This window comes from Helianthus annuus, chromosome 15 (assembly GCF_002127325.2).
Source record: "Helianthus annuus cultivar XRQ/B chromosome 15, HanXRQr2.0-SUNRISE, whole genome shotgun sequence".
NCBI lineage: Eukaryota > Viridiplantae > Streptophyta > Magnoliopsida > Asterales > Asteraceae > Helianthus > Helianthus annuus.
In genome coordinates, this window is record NC_035447.2 from 62,628,742 (window position 1) to 62,648,737 (window position 19,996).

The window sequence follows — 19,996 nt, forward strand, 5'->3', positions numbered from 1 at the left end:
CAACTATCTATGATGAACCACTTAAAGAAGGTTAGATTTAACGAAAACCGTTAGATTTACACAATCACTCCCCCTCAAATTCTGTTCATTATGTTTAGCACTCGGAATTTTGAAAATCAGTTTTTCAACATCAGTTGTTGAAAATCTTTTAGACTTTTTCAAAAAATATGCTAAAACACACACAAAATCTTTTTGGATTTTCTGGGAGATATTATCTGACACCACTTGAAAATACAAACATATAGAAATGTAATATTTACAATCAATATTTTTGTGAGTTCGTGCAAGAGGATCATATCAGCTAATGAGACAAATCACCAACACCGTTAAGCTAGATTTCATTTTAAGTTTTAAACAATTTACCTAGATTGTCAGTATGTTTGTCCTCTTAAATTCTCAACACAAATTTCAATCGATTCGAGATACGATATTAATGTTTTAGAGACTTAAACTTAATTGTGTATCACTCCACTTGAATATACTCCTGTATCCAGATCCCAAATATTCAGTCTTACAGGTGAGTATACCACAGCTGATATCTGTAAAGGGGTTAGGTGCGAAACCGTGAGAGCTCAGGTCAGAACTTCCGTTCAGCAGAGAGATGACGGCTCGACTTTTGGTGGGTCCCCTTTAGAGGATCTTTTTGCATTTCAACAGCAGCGACTATCAATTTTATTGTTTCATCAGCATGCTGAGGGCGAAGCTTATGTTTCAAAGCTTTAGCAGAAAGTATTATCCGGAGACTAGGTCAGTACTTCCATACAGCAGAAGTCCCGGGATAATACCCCAGATATCACTGAGTATAAAGACCTAGTATCTCAGAATATGGGACCTTTCAAACAAGATTTCGGGGGTTACCCATATATTCAAGAATAGTTACCCACGAATCAAGCAAGTTTGAATTTAGGTTTATATCTCGTTTCAATTTACTAAATGTGCGAAAATCTACTAACACATCCGCAGTAAGATAGTTTAACACTTTTTAGACTTTTCAATTCTTTAGCGTGCCGTGATAGTCCACTGATGTACTATCATTTCTTCTTTTTCGCAACAAAACTCATTTTAGAATTTTATCATGTTTTTGGCTTTTTCAAATTTTCAAATGTTTTTGGATTTTCATTTTCTGAAATTTCCTTACTCCCCCTAAAATGCAAACACATTTTAAAGAAAATTTGAAAACTTCTAGACTCTAAACTTCACTAGAAACATAAAAAAAACGAACTGTACAGAATTTTGACAACTGACACTGAATCACATCAAATCGCCATTCACTAGGCATAAACAATCTGAACTCCCCCTATCACAAACCATTTTCTCATTTAGATTTCAAAACACTTAAGTTTGTTTTAATCAAAATGATTTTTTCCGGAAAATGAATTTGTGTTGATAACAACCACTTGTAGGTCTATCTTTTAAAAACGGGGATGTGGTTCATCATCTTGTCTATCTTTTGCCATGAATAGTAAATCAAGTACAATTTAATGTCCCTGATTTACCATTTTTCATTTAAGAACCTTCTGTACCACTTGTGAATGTAACCTCTTCAAAGTATACAAACATCTCAAAATTTAACCACAAATACCACTTGTGGGATCACGATTACCACTTGTAGATACCCAATCAAGATGCCACCACTTATAGGAATGTTACGTCTACATCACCACTTTATCAATCAGGATGCCGATTCCTGCTTCGCAACTACCAACCTGGAAGCTCCGGCGTAGTCCTTCAACCTGCAAAACATTCAAACATTAATCACAATCATTCAAACAAATACGTCAAAAACTAGAATGATGCCGATTCCTGATCCACAATATAAACTTGGGATCTCCGGCATAGTCCTTTGACTATCATGGGAAGCAGACTTCCAACCAAGTCTTCTCAGACTTGATGGCTTTCAGTTCTTGAGCTGTAGGGTTGTATGTTGCCTTTTTAGTAGCATAAAAATCTTTAACCCCTTTAGCTCTCCCACTCAACATCTTCCCAAATATCTTCTTAACATTCCCGTTGAATGTTTTCTCGACATCAAATTCATTCTTTTCTTTGTAAAACTGATTAGAAATCTCAGTTTTTCCCACTTTCTTCTTTACTTCCTCAAACTTCAATGATGGAAAATCCTCATCATTCACTGAAATCTTCTTCTTCATCTGTGGCTCTTCTGGCTTTGTGGAACCAGATTCATCGCCGACATTTACTTCACTTTTCTTCGCAACCCACACCTGGTTGTCTTTTCCTTTATTTTTGTAAAAATTCTTTGAACACTCACCGACCTCGAATTTCAAATTTTCAAAAATTTTAGCTCCATTGGTTAGTGTGTCAACATCAATAACTTTCTCTTTTAACTTCTGAGAAACTCCCTGTTTTGATTGTGCATTTTTTGAGCAATTCCATGCAATGTGACCAGCTTCATTGCATTTGTAACAGGTTCTAGTTTCTCTTAGATAACATATATCATCTCCATTCTTCTTTCTCTCAGCAAGAAACTCTTTATTAGACTGTCTCCAGAATGGTTTCTGTTGTTCCTCCTCAGCACTTCCACCTGACACAAATTCAGATTTTATTTTAGAATTTTTCATATTTTTATCATTTTCTGGTGGAATAAAACCAAGTCCTTTCTTTTTGTAGCTACAATTCTGACTAGGTTTCTTTGGAAAACCAGGACCAGAGTTGTAACCTTTTTTCTTGTTTAAACGTTGCTGAACTCTAGAAGTATATTTTTTAGATTTTTCAAAACTTTTCAAAACTTTTAATTCTGGAATATTCACCTCTATAAGTTTGAAAGTTTTGTTTATTAGTTCCGTTTTAATACTCATTATTGGGAACTCCTTATTGTAATATAATTTGTCCGAACCATTCAAAGTATACACAATTTCGAATGTTTCATCATTCAAATCTGCCTTTGACAATAAAAATTCTTTACTATAAGACCGTTTTTCCGACGAATTTTGACTGTTGACTGACGACTTTGACTCTCCAGACCCAGATTTCAACTCAGACTCCTCATCAGTATCCAACACCTGATCTACCACCTTTTTGATTAGAACAGACTCATGATCAGTATCAGACGAGGTAAACGTGACATCAATGTTGTCTGGTAAAACGTCAGTTGTGTCGGTTTTTAACTTTATATTGACTGCTTTCTCAAGTTGCTCCTCATTTGGTTTCCTAGGAGAATACCCATCCCAAATTGGAGGCGGACACTTGTTATAGCTAACAGTCGGTTTCTTACCACAGTCTTTCTTCTTCTTTGGCTTCTCGTCTTGAAAAGCTTCCAAACCTGCAACAGTTAGGTAAACACGATCAATGAGATAATCAGAAGTAGTATAGCTTAACAATAATCGTCTAATTCTCTCATTTTCGATCTTTTCAGTTTCCAACTCTTGCTTCCATTTGGCACTCTCTTCAATGTAGAAATTTATAGCTTTTTGCTTTGACATCAAAGTTGCATTCATCATTGTCAGCGCCTGTTCTCTTTCTGAGTTTGTCGTTTGGAGACCAGTTACTGTTTTGTTCAACACGTCGTACGATTCCTTCACATAATTGAGATTGAACAGTAACTGCTCCTTCTTTTTCTCGTACTCAGCTATGATGTCATCTTTTGATGCACAATTCTTACAAGCTTCCAAGCACTTCTCACATGGCTTGACGACTTCAACAATCTTCTCCACTTCGATTGTTTTAATAACTTCTACCACTTTTTCTACCTCAATCACCTTTCCTTCTTCTTTCACAACCTCAGTAATCTTCTCAGCAACATTCTCAGCGTTTTAAATATCACCTTCAGATTCAGCTTGTTGTTCCCTAGCAGCTTGTTTCTCTATCAGTTTCTCCATTTGTTCTGCAAAGTAGAAATGAAAACTTTTAGGAGAAAGATGAGATTTAGCAACATTCATATGTTTTTCTTCCTCAACATCACTGCTACTATCAACTGGTGATTGATCAAACTGTACAGATTTTTCAGAATCATCATCAGAAACACCAGAATCAGACGGTGTTTTATCAAACTCAACTGCTTTTTCTGAAACAATTTCATTCTGTACACTCTCATCGGAACTTGATAAACTCTCATCTAAACCCTGTAAAACTTCATCTGAACTTTCAGAAACATCCCCAGAATGTTCTGAAAGTTTATCAATACTGTCTGAACTTTCAGATGACACAGACTTTTCATCTTCACTAGACACACTCACACCAATCGATTTCATCCAAGTAGCAAACAAATCTGGCTCTCGGACGATTTTGCCAATGAAGGCTTTAAACTCTCCCTTCTTATCCACAAACATGTCCCAACTGAAACCTTCTGGTAGTTTTTCATCATCTTGATCGATAAGCGTGCTGCTGTGGCTTCAGATGATATGTAATCACTCCAGCTGAAATCTACCAAACATGCTCTCTTGGGATCTTCAATCTTTCTCCCATGAGCTGTCTGTGGTTCTTGGGATTGGCCGACTTGCTGATAGATAGCTTTACGATAGTAGTCATCTTTCCCGAATGGATTCTGTGCTCCGCTAGCTTCTCTTCCTTTGCACTCCCGCTTGAAATGGCCTTTTTCCCTGCATCGAAAACAAGTAACTTTAGATTTATCAAAACCTAAAGTAGATACATGAGCATCAAGAAAGTCATTTCTCCCGGTAATGGTTTTGAATTTCTCAGCTCGACGAAGAACACTTGCAAGACACCATTTGATATCCATTAGTTCCATTTCCTCAGCGTCTATTTGATCGTAATCCTCTTTGGTGAGCATAGGATTTCCGATCCGACCAGCAACAAGACCTTCATAAGATAACAGAACAGAACCCAGAAGTGCCATATGGTCTTTTGCAGTGTCTTTAGAGAAGCTTTGACCTTCTGGAAGGTTGAGAGCTATGTTGCACTGAATTATGTATCCATTTCCGGTTTTTGTACTCTGAGACTGAAAACTAGTGTTAGTCTCTTTCGGATTCACACTTGGAAACGAAGAAAACCCGCTGCTACTCTTATTTGAACCCTGATCAGCTTTTTCTGATGAATCTCCAGCACTGAAAGCGGTTTGAATCTTTGGACTTCTTTCAGCTTCAGAAACTGGAATACTACCTTTATAATACATCTTTACATGTTGTTGACCACTCGGGTTATTCATCCTGGCTATCTTTTGTTGTTCCAAATCCTGTCCCTCTAACTTCTCAATAAACTGTCTGATTGTCAGTCTGTCATAAACACCCGTGTTTTTCAGTATCATCAAATATGTTCCCCACTCTTTCTGAGGTAACGCATCAGCCAACTTATCAACATATTCTTCACGAGCTTTATCAACACCCAACATCGACAATGATCGCACTAAATGACAGTATCTCTCGATCAACTTCTTAGTGTCCTCTCCTGGCAAACTACAGAACACATCAAATTCTTTCTTAAGCAATGCCTTCTTGCTTTTGATCATACTTTCACTACCCTCGAATTTTACTTTAAGAGCATCCCAAATTGACTTAGCAGTTTTGTCGTGCTGTAGCAAAATGAATATGTCTTCTTTAATCGCCTGCTGTAACAGACTGATCATCATTTTCTCTGCTCTGTACATTGCACGTTCTTGTTCTGAGAATTTGGATATTTGTTTAACAACTTGCAATTCTGTTCGAGGCAATGTGTACTTTTCCAATATGCATTCCCACGATCTGAGATGATTTGCCTGAACCCAGTTTTCAAAACGATCCTTCCACCCGTAATATTCTTCAATACTCATCAGTTTAGGGGGTTTCTGGGTGGTTCCCGTCTCGTTTTCAAGATTCATGGCTTGAGCAATCGCGGCTGGTGATGACGGTGTTGCAAACGCATTGTAGAACTAAGAATCCATACTGACTTATAAGCGGACAAACAGATGACAGATAAGCGGTTCAGATAAGTGTTCGTTCGAGCGAACCAGCTTCACTCGACCGAATAAGCGGATCAGAGAGCAAGGTGTCAAATAAGCGGTCCAAGTACTGTCCGTTCGAGTGGTTCAAGCTTGTTCGAATGAGCGGTCCAGAAAGTAATATTTGGAGCGGTCCAGAAGTAAAATTGTACACTAGAGCGGTTCAAACTTATCAATTTGGAGCGGTTCAACCTTAAATGTGTACGGATGAGCGATCCAAAATGTGATCTAAAAGCGGTTCATGATGACGTCACTATGAGCGGTCCACATTACGAACATGATTTAACCCATAAAAACTTCGAATTTTGACTTCAAACTTTCCAGGATTTGTCTCGATACTATTGTGCACAAGCTGTGAAAATTTGAGCGAATTCCGACCGTGAAATCTTCCCGAATCAGAAAAAGAAGGTGTAGAAGTAAGAAGAAATGATGATAAACAGCTACAATCTGCAGAAAACCTCCTCCCAAGCTCTGATACCACTTGTAGGATCGTATTGCTGACCCGAACGAGTCATTCAGAGGTAATCTCTTGCGTTTCAGATGCGGAATAATAAGAAATACAAGTAGAAGTAGCTTGTTCTCCTTTCTAACAGCTTGATTTATTGATATCAAACGTTTTACAGCTCGATCGTCACACCGGCAAAGCTTCGGCGTGGAATTTCACATACATGTTCTGAGGATCGCCCTAACAACACCTATATATAGTGGTTTGGGTCCGCTTATGTGACACATGTCCATAAGAGCGGACCAGGTATGTCCACAAAAGCGGTCCACACTTGACAAATAAGCGGTCCAGACACCCTAAGACCCTATGAGCGATCCTAGCCTATAAAACCTATGCAGACTCCCGTTTTCTCGTATTTCGCGCCCTATGCTATACAATACGATATGAGACCTGATCCTAGACACTTAGACGTAATCAACAGATGTAGTGCACTAACAAAAACAAAATTTTATGGGCGCTACTTGTTACGCGGGCCGCAACAGCTACAAGATCAGGCGACTCCCGGTGCTGCCACGTGTTATCATCGTGGCAGAGCTAGTGCGATGACTGGGCCAGGCTAGGGCCTACCCAGTCTATTACGCGTGCCGCATAGCCCGTGGTCTCACCTTACTCGGGCCGCGAGAAACCCGATTTAAGTTCCTATATAATGGGAGCTCGGGCCTTCAGTTTCCGTCGCTCAATTCTCACTTTCTCTCTCGAATTACTATATAGTAGGCACTATACTCGGGTATAATATCCCCCTAAATAACGAAGTTCTTCTCCTTTGTAAGTATCATAACCCCTGGATACGTATTAGATACGCTGTCCGATTGATCTAGGGTTCCGTAACGGCTGTCGTGGTTCTGCCCGACGTAGTCGTTGGAATGCCATCTCGGGGAGGGTATTACTAATGTTAAAATGGGTTATTATACTAACACGTGTGCATTTGTGTAAATTATAGATAATCACAAGGAAACCCTTACAGAAAACATAAGACAGCAATGTAAGTAATCTCCTTTTTGTAAACTGCTTTTAGAAAACCTTAAATATTTTACAATGTGATTAAGCAGTGATTGAGTCTTTGTAGTCTTCAATTACTGCCGGTATGTTGGGGTTTTGTATACAAAACGAGTTGACGCCAACCCGCGCGTTGCGGCGGAACGTTGGTTATACACAATCAAATAACCTTTGATTGCTAATTTCGATTTTTTGAATATCGTTGAAGATGAAGAGGTTGCTTAATAGCTTTATTAATTTTGAAGCGATTTACATAACTAAAAACCCTTACCAATAATTTAACTCACACAATAATAATCAAATATCAGCATTCAAATGGTTTTTTATATACAAAGTGTTATAACACTTGAGTTTGAATATATTATTGAATATATAAAATTAAAGTTGATGGTTTACACCTAAAAATTAAAACTTCATATAAATGAACGAAAACAATACTTAAAGTAATTTTATAAAACTGAGATAACTTATTTCCATATAGAATCTCTAAAATATTTACTTCTAACTACAGTTTTACATCCTAGTAAATGACGTAAATTTTTGAATTACAATATTACAATGTATGGTTATAAGTTATATTATAACCATGTAGATATTTATATGTGTTACCTCCTAGTTATAAATTATGTTAACATTTTACATCCAAGAAAAATATAAGTTAACTTTTTTAAAATTAATGTATTAATTTTTGAAAATACATCAAAATTAATCACCTAATAGACTAAACAATAAAAGATATTTCCCCTGGTTTTTATTTTGCCAAACAAAACCATCTTTCCCACTCAAAACTCTCTTATGGTTCACCACCTTTTCACCTTCACCCATTCCTCCGTAAAGGTTATTGGGAATGAAAAGGAATTACTTTATATGAAATATAAATTGCAGCTGCTTGTTTTGCATTCACTATTACATACTTCAAATACTAATTATTATTTTTTCTTATTTTGCTAAATGTAAGTTTTTTTTTATTAATGATTCATATAAAATAATTTGAGTATGCATATACATAAACATCATAGGCTGTTTTGGTCTATCCATTAAAAAAAATACTAATTTTGTTATTTATGTAAAAAAAATTGAAGTAAAAGAAATATAAATTTTGACCAAATTTTAATTTATTAAATATGGATTTCATATGGTATTACTTAAATTATTAATTTAAGATTGATAAAAATATAAGTTAGAGAATCACTAACATGAATAAATCACTAATTAATAGTTATTTAATAAATTGGAAGTCATCCAATGAGACAAGGAGTGAGAAACAAATAAATATTTTCAAGAAAACACCACTTTGGTAAATAATTTTTTAACAACACAATTTTGGTAAATATTTTTTCCACCAACACTAGTTTAGGAAAAAACTCCCCTTCACGCCCCATCTATAGCAATATCCCGTGCCGATCTTCCACCAATTTCGCCCTCTTCAACATCTCCGCTTCGACGCAGCCCGTGCCAACAGCAAGTCGGTCTTTTTTTCTTTCGATTTAGATGATGTTGTGCGACTTTTTGATCTGACTCAGATCGTTTATACTTTGGATTTGATTACTGCTTTTTATACGATTGAAATGTCGGAGTATTACAAAAGGAAAATTCCACCGGTTATAAGACTTACGTTGCTTCGCATATGGTTCACAACGGAAAAAGCTTGGGCCACTTTGCAATTTGACGTGTTCGTTCCTATATTTAAGTTAATTTTTGTATAGCAACATAATAAATATTATGTAATCTAATCCAATATGCAATAAATAGATTGTATACGATTTGTTATATTAAATGAGTTATATTCGGTTTTTAATAAACCAAGCATGATCAGGAACGGAATACAATTTGCAGTTTTGCCGATTGTGTTTGGGGGTTAGCGACAACACAGAGGTATCGATCGGTTTTTCTTTCTTGATGCTTTGATACCAGTCTGATGGTCCAGGATACAGGATCATTGATGATTAAACAATGATTCAAATGTAAACTATCTATTGAGTGTATTGTAATTCCAAAGCGAATATATACGTGAATACAAAACTGACGCGTTCGTTGAAAGAAGCGGTGCAGCCCTAGATTAAACAGACACGTTGATTAAACAACCATTGTCTTAATGGTGCACCCTATTTTAAAGAGACATGTTTGATTAAACAAACCATTGTGTCGGTGCCATTAATTATACGAAACGGTGGCAGGCATATATTGGAAACAGTTTGAAAAGGTATGTGTGTGCATGGCACCCTAAGTTAGTAATTGTATAAGAGTATAATGTGGAACACGTTACCATTGGACGAAGAGTTAGCCAATGTGTAATATGACCCACCAGTCAGGATTGACAGTATTGAATGAGTAATTGTGTAGACATAAACATTGTAATCGCTCTCAATACTGTAAATGATAAAACTTTTCTTGATTAAACTGGGATTAACTCACCAGTATTTCCCACTGACAAAATATTTTTAAACGCCTTTCAGGTAACACAATATGAAATCCAATTAGAAGCCAGCTGGACAGCACTGAAGGCTTGGAAAAAGTGGCTATAAAAGTTACCTAAATAAAAGAAGATGTTTTATTTCAATAAAATGGGGTTATTGTAAAACCTCGTAAAATCACGTCCAATGATGTATTGACACGTGTAAATAACCCTAATAAAGTCAAACGTTGAATTTAGGAGACTAATTTTTTCGAAAAATCGAAAACTTTTAAAGTGAAAGGACTAAAAGTGTCAACGTGCTTAGTATAAGCCTTCGAATGACGTCACACGGTGTTCCTATTCACATATAAGCCACTTGTTGATCAAGAGTAGTCGTTTGCGTAATTAATTGAAAGTTTGCGCGATGAAGGGTTAAAAGCGTCAACATGTTAATTCTTACATCTGATTGACCTTTTAACAAACCGGGAGCTTCATGATATTTGATTATACTCTTGGGAATGCCAATTATTGGCCGTCTAAGGCTTTTATGCCTTTAAGTTACGTTACGCGCAACTTTGCAAGTTTAAAGGGTTAAAAGCGTCAATATGTTTAATTATACCTCTGAATGACCTTTTTGCAAACCCGAAGCATCGTGATGCTTAATAATACTCTCAAGAATTCCTAATATGGATTAGATAAGGCTTCGATGCTATTAAATGATGATATGCGCAAGTTTACGCATTAGAGGGACTATTGCGTCAAACTGCAGAAGTCTGCCGATTCGTATGGTATCGAACCTTCCGGAATATGATCATAAGTTAAACATGCCCTAAATATCCTTTACATAGCTTAGAAATAATCTTAGAGGTGTTTGGTGCGAAAAAATAAACTTATTTGATCAACATGGACTAAAAGCGTCAAAAAGTGCATAAGTTTGCATTTTCGCGCATATCTTACGTTCTGAACATATTTGGACATCCAAACATTTATGTAATCATTAAAATATTTTATTTTAGTGATTAGCATGATAAAATTCCATTCGTCGTGTAATTTAGATCGTTTTTCACGTTCGTTCGTGTTTCGTCGTAATTAACCGAATAACGTGATCGTACGACCAAACGAACTGACATCCGACATGTTTTTGAGCATGTTTTATGTTCCCTATACTATAAATTTATTTTGGAGCCTTGAAATGAGGTTAACGGGCCTTAAACGTGTCAAAAATGGCATTTAGCATGTGCAGGGACTGTTTCTGTAAATTATTAAACTTTTGCTGATATGGGGATAGGTGGCGGGCCACGTAAGATTGCCATGACTCTTACGCGGGGCGCGAGATCTTGTTAGATCAGAAAAACCATTTTTTTTGAAACAGCAGCCTAGTTCTGGGTTTATGGACATTGTTTTATCAAACTAGGAGCTGGTTTTTAGGCACCCATAGATTGCTAAATCAGTGGGTATTACATGTACGGCCAAGATTCAAGCTCATTTAATGAGGAACGATCCTAACGGTTGTCCGAAATCTATATAAACCCATGATTTTTCATTCTCAACTTGCATAATCTGCTCTTGCTATCATTCTAAGAGGATCCGGATCAACTTGGGAACCTCCTTCAGTCCTAAGGACCACTCGTAAGTGTTCCTTTCGTGCTTAGTTAAATTGTTTGGCTCTTAAAGCCGAAAAGTCAAGCATTCGCGATAAACGCTTTGACTTTTAAACGATCGAGCCATTGTTCGCAACGAACATGGCTACGTGATTGTAATAAGGTAGGTATTAAACCCTCAAAAGGGCACCTCCTAATTACCACGTTTGCTTAGTAAATTGTCGGGTCAAAGTAATTAAAATAAAAGTCAAACAAGTCGATTTTTAAATAAAATTCATAACTAATAATGTAAAGGCAATAAAATCAGTTTTGTCACTTTAATAACTTGGTAAGTATTAATTGAACATTTCTAGGCATGTTCAACCCGACAATTCTAAGTTTAGGCTCGGTTCGGAACCGAAAGTCGCAAAAGTAGACTTTTGCTTTGACTTTCAGTCCTGACCCGATTTAACTTAGTTTAGTTATGCCTTAGGATTCCTTTAGGACCACATTATATGTTACTATAAACCTCCAAGGTTATACAACATGGTTCCATAGAAATCCTAGTTCATTGCATATTTCCGTTAAATACTTAAAAGTTGACCATTATGCCCTTTTGATATAAAACGAGATTTTTGAAAATGTGAGAGGACAGAAACCTTTATTACTGATTTATAAAATGTCCTAAAAATTTGACATCAGTTTGAGGTCTAAATTAGGAGTTATGCTCAATATCGTAAATTGAAGCCTTTTATTAATTAAACAACATTTTTGGCATAAAACCTATTTAAACCCAAATTTTGACACCAAAATTTCTACCCACTGATGTAAGATAATATTTAGGGATTTTTAGAAATTTTTGTTAAATTTTAAACTGATCATAACATAGAGTTCTTGCATAGACTTTGTAATTGACGATAATGCCCTTTTCGCTAATAAAATGAGTTTTACACATCCTTTACATACCAAACCTTTTTCTACTGATTTTATATATTAAATAAGTTCTTTTAAACAAGTAAAGGCTGATCAAAATCTCAAATTTCCTTAACCAACCCGAATATCGTCAAATACCGACCTTTTATGCGATTTAGGCGCATAGTATGGTTTAAAACCATATTTGGCACCTAAGGCTTGTTACCTACTGATGTTATGAATCAATTTTTATACTTAAACAGTAAGAAAAATTTTTAAACTCAGAATTCCAAATTTGTCCCTTAAAACATATGTGAAATGACCAAAATGCCCTTTTGGTGCATAGTTTGGTCATAAAAGATAAATTTCACATATATATGATATCTTACTGATATAACTTGCAAAAATAAATATTCTTACTGATCATTTTAGACCAGAACCTCAGATTGTTATTTAACCTCTTTTATAATCTTTAAAATGACCAAAATACCCCTACGGGGTTTAAATTGATTTTAAATTCATTTTGGGCATAATGGAAGGTATCCTACTGATACCCCAACATATTAAAAGCATATTAACTTGTGGAACTTGATCATGATTCATTGGTTACCCGTCATGCATTTTCCCGTTCGGTACAGTTTATGTAACTAGTTTGCATAAATTAACCGAAACGGGTCAAACCTTATCATTTTTACTTCAAAATCCAGAATGTGTTTAGTTTACCCATATTATACAAGTCTTCATACTTGTCGGGTCTAAATCACATTCTAATCCGGTCTTCGCTTAATCTTGCGTTTCGAAACGTAAACCTTTCCTTAAAACTAACCGGTCTAAGTTACAACTTAAATAAGACCCGTCAAAAATCTAATAGGTTAATAAAACCTTCGTTCCAGATTTGAAGCCCCAGTAGAGGTACTTGTGCTTGCTGATTTGAATATACGACTGAGAATAAAATTACATTTTAGCTCAGGTAAATACTTTTAACTTATTTTCCCTATACGGGCTTGGGTTACAGTATTATAATAATACCGCTTGGTCGGGTATCGAATGTTTAATCGATTAGTGGTTAAATTATTGAGGTAACCCGTTTTAATCTGTCTTATTTGAAACAAAGCCTTTGGGGGTTAATGACCATGTCCCGGATATCCTTGGCATCATTTATTAAGAAATGACCACGTCTTAATCACGGGGTGTAGGCATACACCTGACAGTTGCGTAGGAAAAACAGTATCTCACTCTCTTGTGGGCCTATACTTGTGGTGTGTCTGTTAATCTTGACTCGGTTTCTATATCGGGCACTGAATGTATAACGAACATATAAATCTGTATACAAGATTATTTTAATATAATTATCCCAAGTTATAAAAGGATATTTGTGGCTTGTGCATTTAAATCAATTTTCATAAATGTTTTCAAAAGAGTCAGTTAATTGTATTTACCAGTGTAAACTAATGTATTTTCCAAAAAGATTAAGTGACAGGTACTGTACGTAATTGTTGGGAGCTCAGGGCGTTAATAAGGAATCTTGCAAGTTCTAAACGTCTAAAGTCTGTTAAACAGTGTTTATTTTTCTGTTTTAAAGATCCGCCTGTGGATCTATATACAACCGTTGTGTAATACTTTATTATACTTTCGAATCGGTTTGTATTATTATTACTTTAGACTTCCGCTGTGCATTGAACTGTGATAATTTAACTTTGATGATATCAACTACGTCACGATACTCCCCACCGGGCCCACCGGTAATACGTGGAAATATCAGGGTGTAACAGGTTGGTATCAGAGCCAACATTGAGTGAATTAAACACTAGCCTTTTTTTTGTGTTTAATCTCAATGACATAGTAGCACATTCCTTGACTTCCGAGTCTAGACATGAACTAGGAATGATCTCATCCCTGTTATATGTATACATTGTTTTCGATATTTATGCATCTCAGGATCGTATCGCCGAGCAAAGCTGCCATTGGTGGAAACTCTCCAAACCTGAAGTCTTAGAATGTTAAGCTTCGTACTACAGCTCGAATAAGCGTATGACCAGCATGGAGAAAGGACCTTTTTGACCCATACCCAAAAGTCTAACCAGTTGAAACCATTAACCATATTTCAAATTCTGTACCCAAGACTTTTGAAACTTCAAATGAGAAGCCAACATCGGAGGAGTTCATACCAGCTGTCCCTGAAGCTCCCGCTCCAAAGATAATACCTATGGACCCAAAGGACCCATATTTCTTACCTCCAAGTCTTGGAATCCCAAACTTGGAATTATACCTGTCCTGACCTTATTCGTGGTCCGTATTATTCATTAACCATATAATCCTTGGATTCCACTTTTGCAAACATTCCTAATATAGAAGATTTGGACTACCCACAAAAACCTTCAGTATTTGTACCGCACACAGAGAACCAAGGAGAAAATTTCTAGAAATAAAGTGAAGAAGAAACTCTTTTTTTTTTGTTGCATTTCATTTCTTTAATAGTCCTTATAAGGACATATTTATCTTTTAGTCCCTATGTGGACAAATTCTTGTTTAAAATTCCCGTTTAGGGCATCTATGTATTTTTTTCCATTTAATGGAATGTTTGAATTTAAAGTTTCGTTTGTCCTTATATGTATGAATATAACATATAAAATAAATCAAAATATCATTCCTTTTTGCAATTGATCTGCCATTGAATATTGAAAGAAAATCTTGAAGGTATAACCTAGCCTATATGTCATTTAGACATGGCCTAGATGGTAAAACCTTTTTAAGATTTAAACCCATGTTAACATCTGAAAACATGTTAGCACTTCTGGCAAATGTGATTCGATAAAATCACACAAGTCATCCTTATATTGGATTCTTCCAATTTCTTATCTAGCCTAGTGATTTAGAAATCATGGCTCAATTCATCAGATAAGATGATCATATCATAAACATCCCTTAGTGATGAAATGCCTACGGGCTATATCTATTGTCCTAAAAGACAAAAGACAGTTGTAGCCTTTAACTCTCTATCAAGAAAGGTAATGAACTGTGTTCAAACCTTAATGCCTCGATCCTATAAGGTCATGGCTTATAAATTCAAAACTGTCCTCGTGATAAGGCCTTTTGTGCCATTTCAATATCCTTAATAGTTTATAACTGGGATAAAATATAATAAAAATTTAAATAAATTAAATTAACCAATATGGCTTAAAATTTCCATGGTTAATGAATTGCCATAAATGACAATTCCATAATAGACTTCTGAATAAATCATTATCAATATTTATAAAGCAATCAAGCTACATGGCTGGATCAGATGAGGTTAACAACCACCTAAGGGAGAATAATGATATTACCAGAGTTAATATAGCTGGTGCAGAACTGCAGGCATTAATAGATAATGCCGTTACTCGAGCTCTGGACAGACAGTATAATGAATCAAGTGGTACACGCACCAAGACCCAGTCTGTACCTCATACAAATCCACCTTCCCAAACGCATGTATCTCATAAGGACGATTCTCATCACTCATCAAATCAGAGGAGTGTTCCGTATAAACAGGTTATGCTTAATCAAGAGCCACGTGTTAAAACCTGTTCATATAAATATTTTGTCTCCTGCAAGCCCAGAGATTTCATAGGAGAAAAGGGAGCCATCAATTGCATGACGTGGCTCGATGAGATGGACACCGTTGTTGATATTAGTGGATGGGTAGAGCAAGACATTGTGAAGTTTGTTTCACAATCTTTTAAAGGAAAAGCTCTAGCTTGGTGGAGGTCACTAATCCAAGCTACAGGGAAGATCCCGTTGTACAACTTGACTTGGGATCAGTTTGTTGCTCTTATCAAAGAAAATTTTTGTCCTCAACATGAATTTGAGAAAATTGAGACTGATTTCTTGATATTGGTCATGAAGAACTTAGATTGTCAGACATATCTTACAAGTTTCAATACCATGTCTCGATTGGTTCCTTACTTGATCACACCGGAACCGAAGCGTATAGCTCGTTTTATTGGGGGTCTAGCCCCAGAAATCAAGGCAAGTGTGAAAGCATCGAGACATACCACGTTCAGGTCAGCGACAGATCTGTCACTATCTCTCACACTTGATGTGGTCAGAAACAAGGTTGCCAAAGCTTCTGATGATGGAAAGCGTAAGAGGGAGGATGAGAATTCTCATCGCTCTGATAAGAAGAAAAAGGGGAACTCGGATCATAAGAAGAGTTCCGAGTTTAAGAAGGACAACCAACAGTCGGGTGAAAAGACCACGTGCAAAACCTGTAGGAAATACCACCTCGGGAAATGCAGATTTGAATCTCAACCTCTACCTTGTGGGATCTGCAAGTCTAAGGAACATAAAACCTTGGATTGCAAGAAGTTGAAAGATGCAACCTGTTATGGTTGCAACGAGAAGGGGCATATCAAGACTAACTGCCCTAAGAATCAGAAAAAGCCTGAAGAGGCCAAGAAAACAAATGCGTGAGTCTTCCAGATGAACACCCAGGAGGCAGTACAGAAAGATAACATCATAACAGGTACCTTTCCTTATCAATGATGTTTATGCGGGAATTTGTTTGATTCTGGCGCAGATAAGTCTATTGTGGACAATAAATGTTGTAAACTGTTGTATCCGCCTGTTAGGACTCTAGACATATAACGCGAGGTAGAACTGGCCGATGATACTTTAGAGACTACTTCAACAATTTTAGATGGATGCTTTATATCCATTAGGAATCACTCTTTTCCAAATCCTTATGGCAAGCTTTCAAGCTATCCAAAATCATCAATATGATCAAGACAGATGTGACATTTTGATCCTCTGTCAAAAAGGTGATGGACTAGGTCCAAACCTTAAATGCCATTGATGGTCTTTTTATGGCCTAGGCTAAATATAATTGATATTCATTAGGAATGTTGGTACTATATTAGCCTGTATGATACCATGGTTTACGTTAGGTGATCAGGATGATGAATAGCTGTTGTAGTGCAACTAAGTAATTGTTTCATTTGGTGTTAGGGACCAAGTCTCGAGTATGACAAACTCGGATAAGACAACCGTAGATCGCATCATTGATGATGCGACACATGCTAATGATGCTACAATTGTGAACCTCAGAATTAACAAAGATGTTCTCCAAGCTATGATTGACGCAGCGTTGGAAAGGCTGTGAGAAAGGTCGTGAAAAAGTTCAAAGAACCCAATGCTACTTGCTCCAAATCCCAATTAAAACCACACTTCCTTACTCACGAGAAGGATCTTGTTTATGCCTCGGATGCGAATAATGAACTAAAAAGGAAAAGGGAGAAAGATAACTCCCATACTTCTAAGAAAAAGGGTAAGCTTGAGCTTAAGGAGGACAAACAAAAGTCCAACAAGAAACCTGTATGCAAGACCTATAAGAAGTGCCATCTAGGGAAGTGCATGTTCGAATCAAAATCCCAATCGCAGCCTAGGGCTTGTGGGATCTGCAAATCAAGTGAGCATAAAACGTTGGATTGCAAGGACATAAAGGATGCAGTCTGCTTCGGCTGTAACGAGAAAGGCCACATCAAGACTACATGCCCTAAATCTGTCAAGGGAGGTACGGCTAAGGATAGAAAGCCTAAGAATGAAAGCGTTTAAACTCTCCTGGTGGATGCCAGAGGTAGTTCATATCAATAATGACACCAGGTCATTCCTTATCATTTATCAGTAGTATAAATGCTAAGAGTTCTGTTTTGATTCGGATACCAATAAATCCTTCATAAATTGTAAGTATAGCAAACTTTTAAAATCTTCCATAAGAATCTCAAAGATTAAGTGTAAGGTAAAACTTACAGACGAAAATCATTGGAACCATTTCTTTTGTACCTGTCAGAAATCTTCAGTCATAAAATTCTAAGAGTACTCTCTCTCCAAATGGAGTACGTCGGTATATGTTAGTTTGATATCTCTTTGATTTTTATCAATTGCGAATACCAGACTATATGATGAAAGTGCCATATGAGGATTGGTGTATCTTAATATGTTCCATAGATTGCTTCCATGCCTGATCAGTATGGAGGTTTAATGCATGGAACCACTGAGATATTCCAATGGTCATATTGTATTAGAGTCATCTAATGGTATTCAAAGAAGATATCCAGAAGGGAAATGTCCAAATAAGTGTCACTGAATAAGGTATCCATGGATTTGTAAAGTAAATGTGTCACTTATCTGACACAGGCAATGATAGATGAACCGAAGTTTGAGATTTAGGATATCTTTGTAATCTCCTTGTGTCTTGATTGTCTTCTCCAAAGAAGTACCCTGTTTACCTCTGAAGACTAGTAGAGTTAAGATTAATACCTCGCTTAGAGTTGCATCTATTGAAAAGCCCCATATCGGTTAGTACCAACGGAATGGGATAACTAAGAGTCAATCAGAAAAGCTTCTAGAGAGGATTTCATAAAAGCCTAAATCATAATTCTGGGAGCTCCAGTATTATTAAATTAGAAAGACGGTTCATTTTGCTTATGCATTGATTACTGCAACCCTATTTAGGCAACAATTAAGAATCGCCATCAGCTGCCCAGCATCGTCGATTTGTTCAACTAACTGTAAGGATTAGCTATTCCTTAAGATTGGTTTTAGGCAGTAGTTGGAATAACCATCTCACCTTAAATAAGTTATTTTATAACTAATAGTCGATATATAAGTATCAAGGCTGCTCCTTTGGAGACCTTGTATAGATGGAATGTCAAACGTCCGTTTGATGGACGGGACTTTGGTAAGTCCAATTATCAGGTTCTGAAAGTTTCCTTGGAAACAACGCATAAGATCATACAAATTCGTAATCGTCTGAAAGTTGCCAGTAATCGGCGGAAAATCAAGGATTGATGAAAGTCGCAACCCTCTTAAGTCCTTAATAAGGAATAAGGTTCAATTGAAGGTATCACCCTCAGAAGGGTGTGCTGAATTTTTAATTTATCGGGCTAGTTAAGTTCTGATATATAGAATCATTCTAGGAAATTGAATATATCAAGATTGGTAACCTATAAGCTAAAACTTACCCGAGGAGCTTGATGGAAATCAATGTGACCCACACTAGTGATTCAAGGATATGTTTCGCCGATAAGTAAAGAAGCATTATCACATAATGATATGCAGATTCATGGTTGTTTAGAAACCCGTATCTATTAAAGATCGACAAGTTAAGAAGCTCTGAAAGAAAGTATGTACCTATTATATAGGTCAACTGAGATGCCCTTAGGGGCCAAATATGCTATGGAGGTTAAGTCCATGATACGTCAGAAAGTACTTCCATTATTTTAGTAAATCTCGAGGTCGAGATTTCTTTTAAGGGGGTGAGGATGTAACACCTCGTAAAATCACGTCCAATGATGTATTGACACGTGTAAATAACCCTAATAAAGTCAAACGTTGAATTTAAGGGACTAATTTTTTCGAAAAAATCGAAAACTTTTAATGCGAAAGGACTAAAAGTGTCAACGTGCTTAGTATAAGCCTTCGAATGACGTTACACGGTGTTCCTATTCACATATAAGCCACTTGTTGATCAAGAGTAGTCGTTTGCGTAATTAATTGAAAGTTTGCGCGATGAAGGGTTAAAAGCGTCAACATGTTAATTCTTACCTCTGAGTGACCTTTTAACAAACTGGGAGCTTCATGATATTTGATTATACTCTCAGGAATGCTAATTATTGGCCGTCTAAGGCTTTTATGCCTTTAAGTGACGTTACGCGCAACTTTGCAAGTTTAAGGGGTTAAAC

The 19,996-nt window shown here is 36.5% G+C and overlaps 1 protein-coding gene across 1 annotated transcript in view; it reads left to right on the top strand.

Annotated features, from left to right (window-relative positions):
- LOC110942772 overlaps positions 1 to 17,867 on the top strand; it is a 76,407-nt gene extending 58,540 nt beyond the window's left edge. Inside the window, exons 13-15 of the mRNA XM_035984344.1 lie at positions 15,537 to 15,976; positions 16,364 to 16,513; positions 17,399 to 17,867. Coding sequence (XP_035840237.1) covers positions 15,537 to 15,976; positions 16,364 to 16,513; positions 17,399 to 17,867 — 1,059 coding nt within the window. The remainder of the gene's footprint in view (positions 1 to 15,536; positions 15,977 to 16,363; positions 16,514 to 17,398) is intronic.
- Positions 17,868 to 19,996: the final 2,129 nt, after the last annotated feature.